This window comes from Penicillium chermesinum (genome assembly GCF_028974085.1).
Source record: "Penicillium chermesinum strain IBT 19713 chromosome Unknown utg000003l:1.0-5111272.0:1.0-5115320.0, whole genome shotgun sequence".
In the NCBI taxonomy this organism is placed as follows: Eukaryota; Fungi; Ascomycota; class Eurotiomycetes; order Eurotiales; family Aspergillaceae; genus Penicillium; species Penicillium chermesinum.
The window spans coordinates 592,632-611,848 of NW_026695313.1; the positions used below are offsets into that span (position 1 = coordinate 592,632).

The 19,217-nt window shown below is 51.5% G+C and overlaps 11 protein-coding genes across 11 annotated transcripts; 6 read left to right on the forward strand and 5 right to left on the reverse strand.

The window, feature by feature from the left end:
* Nucleotides 1–11: 11 nt before the first annotated feature.
* N7468_003119 (SNAP receptor PEP12) lies at nucleotides 12–882 on the reverse strand (the record flags this gene model as incomplete). The annotated part of the gene is made up of 2 exons (XM_058472416.1): nucleotides 12–530; nucleotides 589–882. 2 exons carry the CDS (start codon nucleotides 880–882, stop codon nucleotides 12–14), a joined length of 813 nt encoding a protein of 270 aa, XP_058331419.1.
* A 438-nt stretch (nucleotides 883–1,320) lies between these two features.
* On the forward strand, nucleotides 1,321–3,393 carry N7468_003120 (nucleoporin NDC1; the record flags this gene model as incomplete). The annotated part of the gene is made up of 3 exons (XM_058472417.1): nucleotides 1,321–1,450; nucleotides 1,508–1,775; nucleotides 1,827–3,393. 3 exons carry the CDS (start codon nucleotides 1,321–1,323, stop codon nucleotides 3,391–3,393), a joined length of 1,965 nt encoding a protein of 654 aa, XP_058331420.1.
* Nucleotides 3,394–3,816: 423 nt separating this feature from the next.
* Nucleotides 3,817–4,595, forward strand: N7468_003121 (AAA-ATPase Vps4-associated 1 family protein; the record flags this gene model as incomplete). The annotated part of the gene is made up of 4 exons (XM_058472418.1): nucleotides 3,817–3,927; nucleotides 4,030–4,305; nucleotides 4,361–4,431; nucleotides 4,478–4,595. 4 exons carry the CDS (start codon nucleotides 3,817–3,819, stop codon nucleotides 4,593–4,595), a joined length of 576 nt encoding a protein of 191 aa, XP_058331421.1.
* Nucleotides 4,596–6,215: 1,620 nt separating this feature from the next.
* On the reverse strand, nucleotides 6,216–6,574 carry N7468_003122 (uncharacterized protein; the record flags this gene model as incomplete). The annotated part of the gene is made up of 2 exons (XM_058472419.1): nucleotides 6,216–6,380; nucleotides 6,416–6,574. The coding sequence occupies 2 exons, from the start codon at nucleotides 6,572–6,574 to the stop codon at nucleotides 6,216–6,218; spliced, it is 324 nt and encodes a 107-aa protein (XP_058331422.1).
* A 372-nt stretch (nucleotides 6,575–6,946) lies between these two features.
* Nucleotides 6,947–8,984, reverse strand: N7468_003123 (MDR family MFS transporter; the record flags this gene model as incomplete). Its single annotated transcript, XM_058472420.1, has 8 exons — nucleotides 6,947–7,251; nucleotides 7,313–7,573; nucleotides 7,630–7,745; nucleotides 7,801–8,154; nucleotides 8,216–8,435; nucleotides 8,491–8,686; nucleotides 8,744–8,758; nucleotides 8,829–8,984. The coding sequence occupies 8 exons, from the start codon at nucleotides 8,982–8,984 to the stop codon at nucleotides 6,947–6,949; spliced, it is 1,623 nt and encodes a 540-aa protein (XP_058331423.1).
* A 401-nt stretch (nucleotides 8,985–9,385) lies between these two features.
* On the forward strand, nucleotides 9,386–11,229 carry N7468_003124 (uncharacterized protein; the record flags this gene model as incomplete). The annotated part of the gene is made up of 5 exons (XM_058472421.1): nucleotides 9,386–9,627; nucleotides 9,697–9,897; nucleotides 9,954–10,080; nucleotides 10,136–10,747; nucleotides 10,789–11,229. 5 exons carry the CDS (start codon nucleotides 9,386–9,388, stop codon nucleotides 11,227–11,229), a joined length of 1,623 nt encoding a protein of 540 aa, XP_058331424.1.
* Nucleotides 11,230–11,394: 165 nt separating this feature from the next.
* On the reverse strand, nucleotides 11,395–12,292 carry N7468_003125 (SDR family oxidoreductase; the record flags this gene model as incomplete). The annotated part of the gene is made up of 3 exons (XM_058472422.1): nucleotides 11,395–11,412; nucleotides 11,490–11,658; nucleotides 11,718–12,292. 3 exons carry the CDS (start codon nucleotides 12,290–12,292, stop codon nucleotides 11,395–11,397), a joined length of 762 nt encoding a protein of 253 aa, XP_058331425.1.
* A 461-nt stretch (nucleotides 12,293–12,753) lies between these two features.
* Nucleotides 12,754–13,594, forward strand: N7468_003126 (uncharacterized protein; the record flags this gene model as incomplete). The annotated part of the gene is made up of 2 exons (XM_058472423.1): nucleotides 12,754–13,038; nucleotides 13,118–13,594. 2 exons carry the CDS (start codon nucleotides 12,754–12,756, stop codon nucleotides 13,592–13,594), a joined length of 762 nt encoding a protein of 253 aa, XP_058331426.1.
* Nucleotides 13,595–13,989: 395 nt separating this feature from the next.
* Nucleotides 13,990–14,922, forward strand: N7468_003127 (NmrA/HSCARG family protein; the record flags this gene model as incomplete). Its single annotated transcript, XM_058472424.1, has 1 exon — nucleotides 13,990–14,922. One exon carries the CDS (start codon nucleotides 13,990–13,992, stop codon nucleotides 14,920–14,922), a length of 933 nt encoding a protein of 310 aa, XP_058331427.1.
* Nucleotides 14,923–15,077: 155 nt separating this feature from the next.
* Nucleotides 15,078–16,698, reverse strand: N7468_003128 (cytochrome P450; the record flags this gene model as incomplete). Its single annotated transcript, XM_058472425.1, has 4 exons — nucleotides 15,078–15,522; nucleotides 15,565–15,899; nucleotides 15,945–16,489; nucleotides 16,542–16,698. The coding sequence occupies 4 exons, from the start codon at nucleotides 16,696–16,698 to the stop codon at nucleotides 15,078–15,080; spliced, it is 1,482 nt and encodes a 493-aa protein (XP_058331428.1).
* Nucleotides 16,699–17,168: 470 nt separating this feature from the next.
* N7468_003129 (cytochrome P450) lies at nucleotides 17,169–18,915 on the forward strand (the record flags this gene model as incomplete). The annotated part of the gene is made up of 4 exons (XM_058472426.1): nucleotides 17,169–17,427; nucleotides 17,477–18,018; nucleotides 18,083–18,413; nucleotides 18,491–18,915. 4 exons carry the CDS (start codon nucleotides 17,169–17,171, stop codon nucleotides 18,913–18,915), a joined length of 1,557 nt encoding a protein of 518 aa, XP_058331429.1.
* Nucleotides 18,916–19,217: the final 302 nt, after the last annotated feature.

Below are 19,217 nucleotides of genomic sequence, written 5' to 3' on the forward strand. Positions count from 1 at the left end.
AGGAAACACATCTATCCGAGGACAACCGCAAGCACAATGATGGCTAAAATGACAGCAAGAATGACTAGTAAGCAGCAAGCCTTGGTGCGCGCATTCTTCTGATACCGGCTGGCACTGCGTAGTTCAACATTTGCACCGCGCGTGTCGTGGGTGACGTTTTCGACATTTTCGCTAATGATGTCGAGCTGGCCTCCCTGTTCGTGGACAATATGAGCAACATCACGAAATAGCTCATTAAGCTCCCCAACACTCTGTTCAATGTTTCGGATCTCGGCTTCTCGCTCAATGATCAAGGTTTCTTGGAAATCGACTTCGCCTTGGTCGGCTAGTTGAGGCTGTTCTTGTAGCTGCTGCTGCTGAAGCTGAACATCATCATCCGTCACAAGGGCGTCTCCGTCTCCCATCGCTGCCCGGGCGGCTACAGTCGAAGCACGCTGCTTTTCCAAGGCACTACGTTGGACGGTCTGGAATTCGTCTAAGTTGGCTTTAAATTGGGATGAGAGCTTCTGCTGGGTCCATTTCTGAGAGGGCTGTAGATAGGAATTAGTTAAATTGTTCATATACATAGTGCTGTCTAAGCTGACTTACGTTGACATCCTCCCAAGTCTGGAGTTTCTTGATCCCTTCGCCGACATCCTTGAAACCTGCTCTGGTTTCTTCTAGGATATTATGAACTCGCTCGCGCACCCGCTCTGTATCACGCTTTGTCCCGAGAAGGGCGATTTGATTCGATAGGCGCGAGATGTTGGAGGTCAAAGTGAATATCTGGTTCCCTAGTGACTCGGCCAGTTGGTCGAATGCAGGATCATCGCGGTACTGTGGGTCCTCATCACGGCGCATGGTAGGCTGAGCCTCCAAAGAGTTTAAGCGATCGAAAGACATGCTGGTTATGATTCGAGGGATGTATGCACAATGTTGTCGAGATGAGGAGAAACGACTGCCTGTTGTACCGGAGCGCCCGCGCTCACATGACGTACCTGCGTTGCATTAGTCTGAATCGGGCGTAGTCCCGTGTGCCACATTCATCAACCCGAGCAAAATACGGTGCGCCACACTATTTTGGGAGCTCCAAGTCACATGATGTGGCTAGTGACCGTGTTTTGATGCCCGCCAAAATATTCCCAGGCCGCTTTGCTCTGTTGACCCCATCGACACGGCAGGAACACTGCATTGCTCCGATAGAGCTTTCGATTAACCATCCAGCATACTGCTGGCCGCGGATATTGCCTTTGCAGCTCCCCCAGCGATTGGAATGGTTCCCCAGACCATGCGCTAAAGCTTGTCTCATCATCCACGACCCAATCATCAGTCCTGCACACCATGGCCGCCCAACCTCGGTTGTACAGGCGCATCTTGACCTCAGCGCTACATAGGAGATTTGTCCATGCCTCTGCAGCTTCGCTTCTGGTCTGCTATGGCGTTGCTATAGCCATCGGTGATAAAACATCGTGTATGCGCTCCTTGAATAGCCCAGGATGTCCCTCATCTAACCATGCTCCCTTTGCAGTTTTCTGGTCATGGTTCCCGATCAGCGCATGCGGTGTCCGAACCGTCCTACTATTTGTTTCCGCCCTCTCTGTCTTCGTCCTTCGCGTCTCGCAAATGCACATTGGCCGCAGAAACAACACTTCGTCCCTGAGCACGTTCCGCTATCTATTCCCAGTACAGGTCTTCCAAACATTCGGATGGTACATCTTCTCTGCATGGTGGTTTACCGAGGTCTATCTTTGGTCCTGCGCAGCCGAAGCGCATCTAGAAATGGTCAAACGGGCTAGGTATGTTTCTGGTCGCAAGGCCAAGATTGGATTTTTGACTAATTGAGGCAGATCGCACGAGCGCGCCGCCTTGAACGAGCGACCGATCTACATTCACACATTCCATTTGGTGTTGGCATGTGTACAGGCAGCTTCGCATCTCTATTGGGACTACGACAGTATTCCTATTCCCGTAACAAAGCCGCGTTCGAATGCGGAGGACCAACGGACTCACCCCGTGCCTCCAACCTTGAAGCACATCCAGAGTGCTTTGCCGGAAAGAATCTATCAAAGCCTTGTTACCAGCGGAACTGTGGCCGTGGTTGGTCCTATCGTCTACCGCCTCTTCCTTCGACAGACCGCTTGGAGCGTATCACTGTACTTTGCGAAATTGTTCTGGAACTTCCCTCGTTCTGCATCGCAGCCTGATACCTTCTTGCCTCCAGGGATTCTCTTCTTGATTTTCAGGTCCTTCTTCTCTGGCTCTTGTCTTATACTCTGCTGGCAGTTGACTAATTTGTTCTTTACGATTTTCATCGGCAAGGAACCTCTGCGCCGGGAGCAACCGCTGACTGCTGATGCTAAGGATCCAAACGGCAGTTTACTGACCGGATTGAAAGCAAAGAAGCCCCTTGTCAAGACTTACGCGCTTTGGGAGTTGAGCCTGATTAGCCAGCGTCTGCCTGAGCGTCGTAAGACCATCTTCAATGAGATTGATCGGGATACTGGTAAAACATGGTCCCAGGTCTCAGAAAGCTTGATCGGCGTTATCAAGGATATTACTGTCAGAATCGAAGCAAGCAAGGCTCCAGCAGCTGCAGCGCCGCAAGCAAAAACTGCTGAACCTGTCCTACATAAACTGCCACGCCTGACAGACGCTCCAAAGGAAGAGAATGTTTTCGCAGCTTCCCCGCGACCGGTAACCCGAAAAGAACGGATAGGGGATGCCTTTACTTCCACTGCTAAATACTTTGGACAAGCAGAGGATTGGACACCCAAAGCGCGAGCTCGCACTCGTGAGATCCTCGACCACGCGTCTTCTGCTATGCTGAGCCCCGAACACAAGAAGAAACTGATCTCATCGTCTAACGACCTCAAGCTGATTGCTGGAGGTTCTTGGTCTACATACAAGCCAGAAAACATCCACCCAGTGCTCTTCCGCGCCCTCAGGTCCCCTGTTGGGCAATTAGTGCAACAAACCTATGCTCAACGTGCATCAAGCATCGTTCTGGGATCGCCTGATACATGCTTATCACAAATCATAGATGCAATCGATTCCTTAACACGACTACTGATTGCAAGTTTGGCAGAGGATACATATGGAAACGTGCAATCAGACGTACTGCCGGTGGTCCGCCTGTTCACAGAAACAATCACAGTCGTAGATGCTTTCGTCCACAAGGGTGGTTTGGATGCGCACTGGACTGATGTCAATTTCCCACCTGCAAGCAAGCCTGAGGAACAGGCCAAGGCACGCCACGTCCCTGACGTGGACCTCGTCTTGGAGTCGCTGCGAGGCGGTCTCAGCAGCCTCTTGGAAGCGTTCCAGCCCTACCTACGGGATATCAAGCTTGAGGGGAAAGATCTCAGGCTGGCGAATGAAGCAGCCAACCCCGAGGTGGAAGATGATTCTCCATGACCTACGATTGTTCTCGGTTTCTTTCCAAATTTATTCTATGTTATACTATGGGTAGCTATATCTCCAGCTACTCAATCACGCGATTCTATTGGTGTTACTTATTAAAGGACAAATGCATGGTCGGGCGTTTTTGTTCCATCTTAACGGGACGATGGATTGTAGCAAAATCGACAGCCTCTTTACTGCCGAAATCTTTACTGCTGAAAACGATTACAGTATCTATATGTAAGATTAGGACTCCGATGGCCTGTCGTAGTGAAGTCAAAATTCTCGTTATCTCCCACTCGCTCTTTCGTCCCGGGTCACATGACTGTCTCCGCAACGACTTCATGTCGCGTCCATAACACATGGTTTCTATCATAGGGAATTCTTGAAAGTCCAAAAAGCCTTCAGTCCTTCTCCAAAGAGCCAATATCTTAAGACATGGCGTTACCCAATGTCTACCACCTGCGGCGGGTTGCGGATACCTCGTCCAAAGCATGTTTAATATGCTTCAAGCCATCAACAAGTGTGTTGATTACCCCAGACAACAAGGTAAGGCCGCTTGAATTTGATCATTCCAAGTTGGTTTTGGAACTATGATTGAGATCTATGCTATGATTCTTCTTCCATTTCTGCGAGCTCTAACCAGCGTAGGACTTCTTTTACGTGTGCCCCTCACATTTGCAAGACCGCAATTTCTGCTCGGCTATAGTTGACACAGAAGGCGAAGCAGCACGCCTTAAAGAGGAGAAGATGGCTAAGGAAATCGAACAAGTAAAAAAGGAGTACGACGAAAAGCAAAGACGAAAAAAAGACCGCCAGAATAAATCCGACAAGGACAAGGATGAGAAAGAGAAGGACGAATCTAAAACGAAAGAAAAAGAGGACTCGGGCTCGAAAGCCAACGACGAGAAAGAAAGAGATGACAAGGTTTGACGGCGCGTAAGCATCCATCGAAAGTTGTTTACTAACTACGTTTTCGTAGATCGATTCCATTCGAAAGGCCGGTTCAGAGTCCAAGCCTGACAATTCACCCCGAGTTTTTGCTCTGCATAAGTATGTGCCTTTTATTGAACTCAGGGTCACACACTAATACTTGCAGAACATTTTATCAAATGCGGATAGACCGCCTGAAGGGCATTGAAATGGCCAAGCGAAACCAGGAACGGATGAAAAATCCTTCATTATTCCCTTCTGTTCCCAAGGGAGACATTTCATAACACTTGTGCTATTTAGCTGTAGTTTCATATACTGCATTATGCTATGGGACGGTCAGCGGGAAACCATACTACTGAAAATCGGCTCTCTCTATAATATGTATGAATTTCAGAGGAATCTTAAGGTCGCATTATACTAATACTATCAATGGTAGCCTACGATGGAGTTGGTGGACTAGCAACGGCGCTCTGATCCGGGATACTAAGACTAGAGGGGGAAAGGAAGAGAGAGAGCGGGAGGAGCTACAGCGACGATCTATCTATTCCTTCGTGAATCTCTGTCCCGTCTTCGCCAATTTCGTAGTTCGAACGGTCCTCTTCTATCCAAAGGTGGTAAGTGGTGGCAGAATCGAGTAATCGTGTGATGCCCGAACGTTAATAGGCTCGGAGTATTATGGGATACGACTGAGGGAGGCCGATACTACTACGAGTTCGTGAGAGAGGAGACTCGATTGTAGCAAGATAATCAAACTAATCGTTGGAGAACCCTTCGGTTCCTCCCACGATTATCCTATATATATTGCGAGATTTAACTAGCGAGCCCCCCTTTATGGGTCTCGAGTCATGCCATAATGGCGCCAGGCCTTCCGAGCCTTCCTTCGAGTTCCTCCGCGGCTTCTTTGTGATTAGTCGGAGTGTCTCGTGACAGCGACTCCTTTGTAGTCGATTAATCGGAGCGTGTCGTGACAAATCGGTGACAAATACCATAAATTAGTTAGTAATTTAGCCATAGTTATAAGCTAGAAATATAAATATCGCAGTTAATCTCACCCCGAAATTTCAAGGATTCCACTTACGTACTACATTAACCATACAGAATATGACTGTGAAATTTGCCATCTATACGAGCCCTAATACTTGAGATACAAAATTGTAAAGAACAGCATTTAATATGGTGTTCTACGGTGGCCCAATCGGTGGTGTGACCCACTCGTTACGTTAGACCTGGATTTAAGTTAAGAGGACGAGCGTGCTGGCCACTTCCATGATCACCTTACCCTGGAACTGGTAATGACCAAATGGTGGAACTATCCGAGCTTTTCTTTGTTTTTCAAGCCGTTGATTGTCCTCAGCATAAAGCTGCTCGCGAAGGCTGTCGGGAACGTCATCATGCGTCGAGGACACCGTCTTGTTCCACATATTTAACGAAGGTTTTCATATCGTGTGTCTTCAACCTGTAGTGTTTTCCCCCTTCGGACCTTGCCAGCAATATTGCCCTTCATGGCGACATGGGATGGGACGTCGCATGGCACGGCACACATCCCACCAGATGGAATGTTGACCAGAGGATTGCTCGGCGTCAATCTGAGCATCTCGTTCACCAGCACTCCTCTTAGTAACCGATGACTTTTCTCGTTTGTCGCTTGTGGACGAGAGACGTCCGCTATCTTCTATGTTGGTGGATATATGGAGGCGAAGCTTCTTGCCAAGACGATACAGATGGGCCCATGCCACCAGCAGCTCCTCCACCGTTGCTCGACCAGTATTAGTGCTCTCAAATCGCTTGGTATGATCTCGTTGTAAACGATCATTTACAGAAATGACAACAGTAGTATCTTCCGGTTTCACCCGTCTGTTACGTGTTAACTTCCGACGTAAAACACTTCCGGCAGACTCTGTCATCTACGGCCAGTAAGACCTGGGTAGCAGAGCTAGGTCTTGATCAGTGTTCTTTGCCACTCCCCGTTTATTTATTGTAACCCTCCGGTAGTGAACATAGTTTGGGTATTGTCCATCCCACGTCACTTCGTCTCGGTCAACTTCTGGCATAAAATTCAGTGGGTCGGACTGTGGTCAATGCAGGGGGATGAACAGTCATCGACTATTTGTTCGGGTTCGGGTGAAGGGCAGATTGCAGATGGCGTGCATTCACGGTCCAAGTAGTAACCAGGAGTGGAGGTTAGGCAGTTCATGCCGGTAGGCATCATCGTCGGTATTATCATCTTCAAAAGGAGTTCATCTTCAAAAGGAGTGTGATTCATGTCCCCAAGACAAAATATGCCACTGAGAAGCCTAGGAATATCAGTGTGTGTTCCTTTGTACCAGGAAAGAAGGTGTCACGAAGCGTCCATCTGGAACTTCAGTCTTGGGATGGACAATGTGGTCTATTGGTGGATGATGCACCTATTGTCGCAATAATATATGAGCTATTTAAGCGGCTAGTCGATTTTCCATGTCGGCATGTTCTTGGGCCACTGGACCGCAGTCTCTATGAACTGGCTCCTTATAGGCCATGTAGTATGAAGGCAGCTACTATAGCTACAAGGACAAGCTGCCTGTATGAAGCCAATATTATATCAAACCCATCTCAGTCTCCGTCACGATAGCTAGTGGCACATCAAGTTCCTCGTCAATCAACCCACCGCACCGATAACAGGCGTATTCCCCAACTTCTTCATAGGGATCCAGCTGACTAACACCGCCGTCCCTCCCAGCGCGATCCCCAACGCCCACGATGCCTTAATTCCCTTCAAATACGCGAGTAAAATGCCTGGTAGCTGAGAAGGCAAGAATAAATCTCGAATCTCAGTCGCGCCGGCGGCGAAGACAGACGCGGGAGAGACAGAGGGCGCGTAGATGGCCAGGCCGGCGACAAGCTGGTTGTCGAAAATGCTTTGGGCAGCGGGGACGGAGAGGGCACCACTGATAAGTTGGAAGACTATTGAATTCATTATTAGTTATAAAAGTTGAGAACCCAGGGAGGACATGGAACGGCGTACATAGCACCATGGACGTTACGACGGGAATATCCACCGGATCTACCAGCGTCTGGCATGCCATCACGGGAATCTGGATACTCAGTCCCACGCCCACACCCACCAGGATCTGGTACCCGATGTACTGGCCGGTGGAGGGATTGAGCCCCATAGTGTACAGCATGCCTGCGCCGATGGTCAGGACGGCAGATCCTGCCACTAGGAAGAGCTGAAAACGACCCTTGGCGTATTTGAGGAGGCTTCCGCTAAGGAGAGTGCAGATCGCTGGATTTTACGGTCAGTGAGTTCATTTTCTAGGGTCGTATGTGGGATGGGATTACAGCTCGCGAGCATCAGCGGGAGATTGCGAATGCCACTTCCCATGGGCGAGGCGTTGGCGATGGCCTGGAAGTAAACGGGAAGGTTGTAAATAAGCAGGAAATTGGACGAGTTGAGGCTAGACATCGTTATTCAAAGCAGTCTTTTGTTAGGGCATGCAGTGTCAGGCATACAAGAAGATGAACGCGCAACACACGGCGATCTCGCGGCGTTGCAGGAACCGCGCCACCAGGAGCGCCTTCTCGCCCTGGAGCCACTGATCAATGCTAAAAGCCACGGTGAGCAGAACCCATCCTACCAACGTCCCTATCACCCGCGATGAACTCCACGGATCATGGACACCGCCCCATTGCAGGGCCAAACAGTAGCACACCATGGCGCACAGGATGATGAGAATCCCCAACGGGTCCATCTGCAATAAGATGTCTGTCCATGATGCCGGTGTGGGTTTGTGGCGGCCGGGGGTGTGAAAGAAGAAGATCAGAATGAGTAGCACGAATCCGCCGACGGGCAGATTGATGTAGAAGCTGAATTCATCGGCATCAACGTCAACAATCATTCAAAAGAAGGACAGTGAAGATAACGTACCACCAACGCCATGAGGTCTTATCCGTGAACACTCCTCCCAGCAATGGGCCACAGACACTAGCACAGCTGAATACGGCACCTAGCAGACCCAGGTATACAGGAACCTGCGTGGGCTTGACGATCAAAGCAGTGATGATATACACGCCGCCTGTGATGCCTGCACCCCCGACCCCTGTGATAGCTCGGCCCACTATGAAGGTGGTGTTATTCTGCGCGACTCCTGGGCTTGGTTCAGTCTTGGTTGGTTCGGATTGGCCGACGAAAGAGAAGCTTACCCGCGATAAGACTACCCGCTTCGAACAGCACGACGGAAGCAAAGAAAGTCGTCTTGAGCGGGAAGTACTTGTACGCCTTGCCCCATGGCGACTGAAAGCAGGCAAGAGTCAAGAAGAAGGACGATGCATACCAACCCACTGTATCCACACTGTGAAATTGAGCCGTGATCTTTGGAATCGCCGTCGACACAATGTTCTACGAGAGCTGTTAGCCCTCGCCTTCGTCCTCGTATTCGGCCAAAAGAAGGCTTACCATGTCCAAGGCAACCTGAAACCCAAAGCTCGCAAGTGAGCTGTCAGTCTACAATCTGAGACGCCAAGGGCGGGCAATGCCTTACCAAAAACATGCCTATCAGTAGCGCAATCATTACCAGGAACAGCCGAACGCCCGTCAAATGGGCTGGCTTCTCCTGCGTGGGGTCCCGAGCTAACTCCTCCGATAAGAGAACTTTTTCGTTGTGTTGGACCCCCATAGGGGTGTCACCGGGAACCATAATGGGGGATGATTCAGGCTGACAAGAAGAGTGATAGAAAGCAGATCACGTAGTCCGGCCATATCAAAGCTTTAATGCCGGAGGAAGATGGGCGGGCATACTCACGCTGGTATTCGTTGTATCAGCCACCAAAACCACCAGAACGGCGCTTGTATTTTTCAATATTGTCGTTATAGATCGATTCAACACGCATTGAGGCTGAGGTGAGAATATAGTGGCACCAGCAGAAGGCTTCCACGGTAGATAACGGGGAACTCAGGAACGGAACCCGGAGTATAAAGGGTTGTCGTTGGAAAGACCCCGTTCCTGGTGGATGAATGCATATCCTTCCACTATCGCCAATCGCTGGTCACATCCTCTCGGCTACAGATCTTCTGCTGCTCTATCAAACCTTGCCAAGTATGCATCCTATTTTAGGTGTGGGGACACTCCTGTTTGCTCTGGGTGCTGCCTACCGACCGCAGTGTCGCTATCTGCCGGGGGACGTCCAATGGCCGCGCCAGAAGCTCTGGGATAGGCTAAATGCCACGGTGGATGGACGCCTCATTGCAACAGCCCCTCTGGCCTCAGTGTGCCATGATCCGCAGTACAATGAGACCGCATGTGCGGTGCTGCAGGAGTGGTGGTCGTGGGCGCGATATCAGTACGACTAATGCAATCCCCACTTTCGTGCATTCAGTTATTGAAGACATGGATTAATGATTTCGTACAGTGAGAATTCCCCCACCTCGGTCATGACCCCCTGGTTCCAGGATCAGGAATGCAGCCCCTACACCTCGGTCTCAACACCATGCCAGCTGGGCAATCTGGTGGCGTATTCGATCAACGTTTCCAGCGCAGCCGATGTGCAGGCAGGGGTCAAATTTACCCGGGAGAACAACGTGCGCTTGGTCATCAAGAATACAGGACATGAGTAAATGACTCCTTGGATTTTCTTGCAAGCATCTATCTAATCTGACCTTTGTGCAGTTACATGGGTAAATCTACCGGGCAAGGGGGTTTGGGACTGTGGATGCACAACCTCAATGCCATTGAAGTGCTGTCAGATTATAGCAGCCCCAGTTATCATGGACCAGCTCTCAAACTGGGAGCAGGGGTAGTGACATCCGCTGCGTATGAAACTGCCAACCAGCACGGACTACGGATCGTAGGAGGCGACTGTCCAAGCGTTGGAATTACCGGGGGGATTCACTCAAGGCGGCGGACACAGTATCCTCAGCTCGCAGTATGGACTGGGGGCCGACCAAGTGGTGGAGTGGGAGGTAGTAACAGCGACAGGGGTGCACCTTATCGCGTCCCCCTCACAAAATACTGACCTGTACTGGGCCCTGAGTGGTGGAGGTCCAGGAACGTATGGAGTGGTCATCTCGATGACGGTCCGGGCTCATTCGGACGCAGGCGTGGTGGGCGGAGCCAGTCTGAGCCTCTCATCGACCGGTTTAGCGCCATCCATCTACTGGGGAGCCATTCGCCAGTGGCATGAGATGCTGCTTCCTATGACCAATGCTGGAGCCACTGTCAATTACCTGGTTACTTCGTCAGCCCTCACCGTCGAGGCAATTACCCTGGTCAACGGCACCGCTGACGATATCCACACCCTCCTGCAGCCCTTCTTGGTCTATCTCAATCGGTCCAATGTCACCCAGGCTGCTTATACGGTCAATACGACCACTTCCACCGACTTTCTATCTCACTATTTGCGATATTTTGGGCCATTGCCCGACGGCGCCTTCGCTACCGCCCAATTAATCGGCGGCCGTCTCGTCCTCGATCCATTTTACAGAATCCTGCCAGCCTCTCGGAGTTAATGACCCTGGTGCAAAACATTACTGTCTCCACACCCTTCTATGTCGTTGGCTTTGCGGCCAATCTCTCCATTACGGCGTCCAGAAGTCCGGTCGCGTCCAACGCAGTGCTTCCCGCGTGGCGCGACACAGGGGTGTCACTTATCCTGCCTTCGGTCTGGAATTTTACCCTGCCTCGCTCCGTCGAAGTCCAACGCGAGCTACAGCTGACCGAAAAGCTGGAGCCGCAATTGCGCAAGCTTACCCCGGGCAGCGGCGGCTACCTCAACGAGGCCAACTTCATGCTGCGAACTTGGAAAGAGGATTTCTACGGCGCAAACTACGACCGTTTGCGCGCAATCAAGAAAAAATACGACCCAGAGGATCTATTCTACGCGCTTACTGCCGTGGGCAGTGATGCGTGGACGGTGGCTGACAATGGGCGTATGTGTCGATCGTAGAGGGAAAGACCCGACAAAGCGTGCTGATAGGACTCCAAACGTACCAAACCAGTCTTTTAGTATGTAATCTCACCGTCCGTTTTGGAATCACTGTCTCTTATTATCCCTTTCTGATACGATCCCTGGGAGGCAGTTCTGCCCAAACGAAATATCTGCGTGGTGTATTTAGGGGGAGAAGACTAGCTAAGCGCGAGAGACATGGCTAGATCACAGGAGCAAACAAAGAATCATGCAATGATGCCTCTATTACTTTTCCTTACCAGGGGAATTGAGATCCATCCCACACGCGCAGCTGCCCCCCCAACCGACTCCCTCGTCCCTTCGTCGATGGTCTTCACGATACCGCCGACACTCTCCTCGACCGTCTGGAAGGCCTTCTCGAGGCCAACAGCCTGGCCGCCGGCATTGCCCATGTCAGTTTGGGGGAAGCTACATATTCATTAACATGTCTGAGACGCAACGACGATTCGAAAAGAGCAATCACTAACCCAGGATCTGCAACAAAGCTCACAAAGTCCTCATTCTCAAGATGGATCTTGCGCACGATCCAGTGCAAAATGGCCTTGCTGGGGCCATACGCCGCACACGGGTACGGGCGCTGCTCCATGCCGCCGATGCTGCCCAGAGGACTGCCGACTCCCACAAACGTGGGATGCTTGCTCTTCTTGAGCAGCGGGTAGATCGCCTGATAGAGGTAGATAGGCCCGTAGCCATTGACCTCGATGTGCTCGCGCAGCACGGGGATGGACACCCCGTGCACGGGCGAGAAGTCTTGACTGATGCCGGCGTTGGCGATTACTACGTCCAGGTGGTCAATGCCGTGTTCCCTCTGAAGGGTCTCTACGGCAGCGGCCGGGTCCGTGGAAGACTTAGAGTCGATCTTCACCACGATCAGGCGAGAGGACTCGCCCTTGGGGAGGGATTGCAGGGACTGAGATGAGGCACCGGCGGGATCGCGGACGGCCGCAATGACAGTGGTATTGGAGCGAGAGAGGAATTTCTCGGCCAGGCCACGGCCAATCCCGCGGCTAGCGCCAGTAATGAGATAGATTGTGTTGGTCATAGTAGCAATGGTGGACTTCTTGGTTGGGGATGGCCACGTTGAGAGATGAGAAACGGCCTAAATATGCCAAGGGTACGCTGCGATTTCTAATAACACCATAGGGATGACAAATGCGCGTGAATTCTTACAAATACAACCTGAATAAGTACGAAATGTGACAGAAAGGAAAAAAGAAAAAGAAGACAGGGGAGAACAAAGAGGAGGCCTTAGATGATTCCCGATCGGGTTAGTGTGGATAGATAGCCCTAATGATAGTACAAATGATCGGAGACAGATCGCTCCACTCCCATATACCTTATCAAGGATCTGTAATTAATTACACCACGTGAGTGACCCTGATACGCCTCTTACATTACATTCGTACATACTGTATTTACCTATGTATGGCGACGGATATACATACACATCTAGGTATATTAAATCTCTGGGCAATTGTCCCTCTAACTTCGATTTCACTCCTTATGACCGTTCGCATTCTCTCCCTCCATGGCATGGGCACCAACGCCCGCATATTTGCCGCCCAAACAGCCCATTTCCGCAATCTCCTACCGCCGGATTATGAGTTCGTCTTTGTGGATGGCACCACCGTGTGTGATCCAACCCCCGAAGTCGCAGACAACTTTGAGGGGCCGTACCTGGGCTGGTATCGCAGTCCAAGCACCGTCAGGGTCGCCGCCGCTCATGACGCCGTGCGCAAAGTGATAGACGAGAAGGGGCCGTTTGACGCAGTGCTGGGCTTTAGTCAGGTATGTCTACTTCTATCTATGTACATTCTATACCTACTCGCTCCCATCCTCTGTATTCTAACCATCGTAAATCACTCAGGGCGCCGCCGTCGCCGCATCCATGCTCCTACATGCCCGAATCGCAGGTCAGAGACCCCCCTTCCAGGCCGCCATCTTTATCGGGTCGCCGATTCCCTTCTCTTGCAGCCTAGACTACGGTATCGACACCCGAACGTACTTCGGTATCGCCGCGTCTTCGCCCAGCCGGCCCGGTGCGCTCATGCAGATACCAGATTACCTAGTCACGGACCCGGCGTATCTGAAGGGTGAAAAGAGTGCGGAGGAGGTCTTCTACCAGATGTTCCATGCTACAGTTGATCCCTATCGCATTGGCATCCCGACGGCTCATGTGTACGGGCTGCGGGATCAGTGGCGCCGCCACAGCATGGATTTAGTGCAGCTGTGTGATCGTGTAACGGTCGTGGAACATGGTGAGGGTCATAACGTGCCGGCAGGGTATAGTGAAGAGATTGCTGATGCTGTCGAGACGGTGATGACCGGGGTTGGGGGGAGATAAAATATATGACATTAGCAGAACAAGTATATTCAGGAATATATCATGTCCGGTCGCACTACTTGTCATAACGTATAAAGGAAGTGGCCAAAAAGACAAAACTTTTTTTTGAGGATAGTTAGGTGATTGCTTATTATGTGAAAATATAATAGTCATATATGGTTTCATAATTTCGCCGAGAAACTTTAATTTGAAAGTATGTAGTGATATTTCCAAATTTTGGTCGGTAACAAGCAAAGCGGGGAAATACATTTGTTCGACTAGTGTATCTAAAGCCGTAACATATATATAATCAGGGTATATGTCTAGCCGTTCCTTGGTATCTTCTTCCCTCTACCTTCACACCTGTTCCTACCTCCAACTGTACCTCTTCACTAAGATAGTATCACCCTTGTTCCATGTCCCCCATCATCCTCGTCACTGGGGCCACGGGCCAACAAGGCGGAGCGACAGCCCGCCATCTCCTAGCCCGAGGGCTGCGCGTCCACGCCTTGGTTCGGACAAACTCCAGCGCCGCCGCGCTCGACCTGCACCGCCGCGGCGCCGTTCTAGTCGAGGGCAATTTCGACCAGCCAGAGCAACTCCAGTCCGCCTGCCAGAATGCAACTGCAGTGTTCCTGAATGTGTCGCCTTCGTTCCGAGGCGACGGGGCTGAACTGCGGCAGGCGACCAACGTCGTGCGCGCAGCTCGTGCATCCAGCACCGTCACGACCCTCGTTTACACCAGCGTCTGTGCCATCGATGAGCGCGAGAAGTTTCCCGGATGGTACGATGGCACTATTTCCAGCATCATGAAGGGGTATTTCGAGAGCAAAGCTGCTATCGAGGATCTCGTACGTTCGGCTGGCTTCACGTACTGGACGATCCTCCGCCCCCCCGTCTTCATGACAAACTACCTCCTTCCCAGCGTGAGAGGGTATTTTCCTGAACTGGCTGAATCCCGTACTCTTCGCACCGCTATGGCGGCCGAAAAGAAGACGATGCTTATCGACCCTGATGATATCGGGCGCTTTGCAGCTGCAGCTCTCACAGAGCCGGAGCGGTTCTCGCACCGTTTTATAGATATCGGGGGTGAGGCCCTGACGGCGGAGCAGATAGCGAGCGCTATTTCTGAGGTCAGTGGGCGCGTTATTACGGTCGACCACATTCCCCGCGACTTGGCTGTGCGTCTGGCGCCCTCGAGTCCCCAGATAGACTCTCAGCTGTGGTTCTGGGAGCGGCAGGATAGGTTTGGGCCACAGGAGCTGGAGACCGAGTTTGGGATCAAGTTGACTAAATTTAAGGAGTTCTTGACTGCGAACAAAGAGCTGGTGAGGCAGACGTTTGGATAGATGGACATCATCGAGTTTCTAGTCATTGAGATGCGTACACCAAAGAGAGGAATGTAAACTTCTGAATAACCTACTCTATATATAACCACCTCCAACCATGGACCATATCTCCAGTCTCCCATGCTCCACTCCGTCCCCTTTCTATATACATTGATCTATTTCACAACAACCCTCACTCCCTTCGTGCCATCCGCTGCCATCGGCACAAAAAATTCCCTCGCCATATCCACAGCCTCCCTTCCTGTCTCCCAAAGCTCGAGATCCAGCCTCCGAAACACCGCCGCCAAGCCGATGTAGATCTCCGCCTGCGCCATATTCATCCCCAGACACATGCGCGGGCCACGCCCGAACGGCACCAGATACTGGCCCAGTGCCCGGCCATTTGGAGCGACCGGCTCACCCAACCACCGATCGGGCAGGAATGTGTCAGGCTCGGGGAATATGCGCGCGTCCCGGAGCTGCAAGTACGAGCTCATGCCGAAGACCGTATTTGGGGGGATCGTGTACGAGCCGTATTGGATTGGGGCTGAGGGGTTGATCCGGCGGAGGCGCTGGGCGATGCCGATGGCAAGGCGGAGGGCTGTACCGAAGTTAGGATGTCTATTGGAGTTTATTGTAGATTAATAGATAGACAACGTACACTCCTTGGTCACGGCCGTCAGGTAAGGCAGGCACTCCAGCTCCGTGAGCGACAGGGGCGCCGCAGGAACGGGCATCGCAGCCTCGAGTTCCTCACGCAGTCGGGCGTGGATGTCGGGGTTGGCGAGGATGTGGTAGCAGGCGACGGACAGGGTTGTCTTGGTGGTATCGACTCCGGCACCGACGATGCTGGCGCCGTCGTGTTTCAGTCGGTCGGGGAGCAGCTCGATCGGATCGAGGTTTGAGTGCAGGATCTCGTGGAAGACGGTCTTGTGCGCGACTGTCTTATGGCGGTCGTTCTGGCCTGAGGTGACGTGACGGATTTGCACCGCTATTTCCTATTCGTTACAATGAGCATGAAATTGGGTAGAAATTGACTGAACGGAACATGCCTCATGGAACTGAAAAACCGGCTTCATGGTAGGACTTAGAATAGCCACCAAGGAGTCTGGAAGGGCCTTCAACGCTGTGAGAAGAAAGGGGAAATGGCCTGCCACATGCAGTGAGCGAGCCAGGTGTTGGATTGCGGTTGTAAAGGGTGCCTTGAAGTCCGGATAGTCCAAAAAGTTGTAGGACAGCCCGAACGCGTAGAAGGTGATGATATCCATCGTCAACGCACCCCAGGCCTCGTTCAAGCAAACTACCTGCCCGCGATACTCGTCCTGCAGCCGGTTAACCATTCTGTCTGTCTGCTGCTGGATGTAGGCGCTGAACTCGAGGATCTTGGATCGCGCAAAAAAGGTGCCCAGCGGACCCCGTCGTCGATGGTGGTGGTCATGGTCGATCGTGTCGAAGGTCGAGTTCTCGAGTCCAAACCGGAAGCGCCAGTCTTCGGGCTTCTTGTATTTGGCTGTCGCCGTGTACAGCTGGTTGTAGAAGTCGGGGTCTGAGATGTGAACCTCCCATGGGTTGATACGAATGATGGGTCCTGGAGCGCTGATTTAGAGGGTTGTGTTTGTGCGGTAGAGACTCCAAAATACCGTATTGCTGATGCCACGCCTCAATTTGAAAGGTAAACTGACCACCCTGGAAGACATCGAAGAAAGTCTCGTACCATCCAGTCAGAGCGGCCAGTCTCGGTCCGGGAATATGGGCAATTGGGCTCCAGTACAGACGGTACAGGGCCAAAAGGGCCAACTAGACGGCCAACAAGGGGAGAAGCAGCATGAATGCCATTGTTGCCGATGTGGTATGGAAAGAGGAGACAACAAGCAAAGGAACGAGAGATGTTCCTTTCATACCACGGATATGTATGATAAATTTATGTATGTCAATTACCTCGAAAAACAGTAATTTGTTACAAAATACATACATATGAAATACGAACGAAAATACCCTTAGCGGCTTGATCTGGCTTATGGACTAATGCAAGTCATCTTTGGCTTATGCTTATAGCTTTTTACATTGACGCCTCATAGTCACGGGGATAAGCGACGTTACATTGCATCTGCAGTGAGCATCTGCTTGTCTCGTCGAATCTAGCTCTCGTCAGATCTAGATCCCATCGCGAGCTTATCGCGCGGATGGCACAATGTCGGAGTCGGGCGGGACAAATAGAGACAGCTGATTTCCCTTCAGCCAGACAAAGAGGAGGAAAGTTGACAACGATGGTTCTGATTAAGGATTTTCTCGAGGCCATTGGAGCCGCAAGCCATCATCCAGTTAGACTGTGCCTGGAAGCGATTGTCATTCAGCTTGTCTATCTCATTGTCCTAGGCGTCTATCGCCTCTACTTCCATCCTCTGAATAACTTCCCTGGTCCAAAGCTGGCGGCTTTGACATACTGGTACCAGACGTACTACGATCTCCTCAAGGCTCCCGGTGGGCAGTTTATGTTCCAGTACCGCAGGCTTCATGAGCAATATGGTAAGATCTGGCGGCCAAAAACACAGGTGTACTGGCTAACGAGAAGCAGGACCAATCATCCGCATCAGCCCGAATGAGATTCACATCCAAGACTCGAGCTTCTTCGACGAGATGTTCTCCCAGACCCTGCACTGGGATAAGCCTGACCACCTGCAGTATCGCTTCAGCAATGCGACGGGGACGTTTCCGACTCCTAAGCACGAGATCCATCGGCGTCGCCGTGCAGCGGTCAATCCCTTCTTCTCGAAACAGAGGATCGCGGACGTATCCTGGATCATGCAGGAGCAGTTGGACAAGCTCTGTGCTCGCCTTCGCAAAGAATACCAGGGAACAGACCAGGTCCTGCGTTTAGATTGGATGTGGGGTTGCATTACGTCCGATAGTATCGTTCGCTACTGCTTCGATCAAAGCTACGGGTTTCTCGATGCTCCGGATTTCAAGTCCCCCTTTGTGCAAGCGATGGTCGATCTTTTGGATGGGGTCCATCTCGTTACGCAATTCCCCTGGGTGATGGCCATCCTAAATGCACTTCCGGAGCGTCTGCTGGCTCTGATCCAGCCAGGGATGAAGTCTGTCCATGACTTCAACCATGTGAGTGCCCTACTTCTGGTCACCAATCTCCTCAAAATCAAGGCAGACAAGCTGATCTACGTAGCAAATGGAATACCAGATTACAGACGTGCTGGCTGACAGGAAAGCTGGAGGAAAGCCCAAGCGGACTGTCTTCCACGCGCTACTGGAGTCCGATCTTCCCCCAGAAGACCTCTCTCCGATGCGCCTCCAGCACGAAGCCATCAGTGTGGTGGGAGCAGGCATCGAGACAACCAAATGGGCCCTTTCTATTGGCAGCTTTCACATCATCAACAACCCTGGGATCTACCGACGCCTGCGGGAGGAGCTTGAGGCGGCGATCCCCCACCCTCAGAACATCCCTCCACTGAGAGAGTTGGAGCGACTCCCTTACTTGACCGGCTGTATCCAAGAATGTGAGTTCCATTTCCCTCTCCCCTTGGCTTCTATCTTCGAAAAGGATCGGCTAATAATATCTCGATGAAAATCCCAGCAATTCGCCTGTCTTATGGAACCGCCCAGCGAAGTCCTCGCGTCTCCCAGACCTTCGACCTACCCTACAAGGCGTATGTAATTCCCCGCGGGTCCATCGTCAGCATGGACAATTATGCCATTTCCCACGATGAAGCCATCTTCCCAGATTCGCACGAGTTTCAGCCCGAGCGCTGGGCGGGTGACCCCCTCGCTCCCGACGGGAAGAAGTTGGTCCGGTATCTAGTGTCTTTCGGGAAGGGGACTCGGTCATGCCTGGGTATCAACCTGGCTTATGCGGAGATGTATATTGCCATGGCCAATGTCTACCGGAACTTCGAGTTCGAGCTGTTTCAGACGGATCGCACGGCTGTTGACTGTTTCAAGGAGATGTTTGTTCCTCATCCGAAGCCAGGGACCTTGGGGGTACGAGCAAAGGTGAAGTAGACGAATGTCTTAAGGGATCGTATTGATGACGGTTATCGGTGGATATCTTGAGACTTTTAGTTATGCCATCATGTTGGTAGAGATTTCTGATGAGGGAGGTGATAGATCTTTGATTAGTGAATGAATAAAAAATCTCTTGGGAAGAAGACCTGATCCTGTCGATAACATCAATGAAAGACAGAACAGGGGTATCATTGACACTGCTAGACGATGGTGGGATGCGAGCCACGTGGACTAACAATAAACGAGTGTGATTTCTTCACGTACATATCGTACTTTGCATCAGTTTCTTATCTACTCTG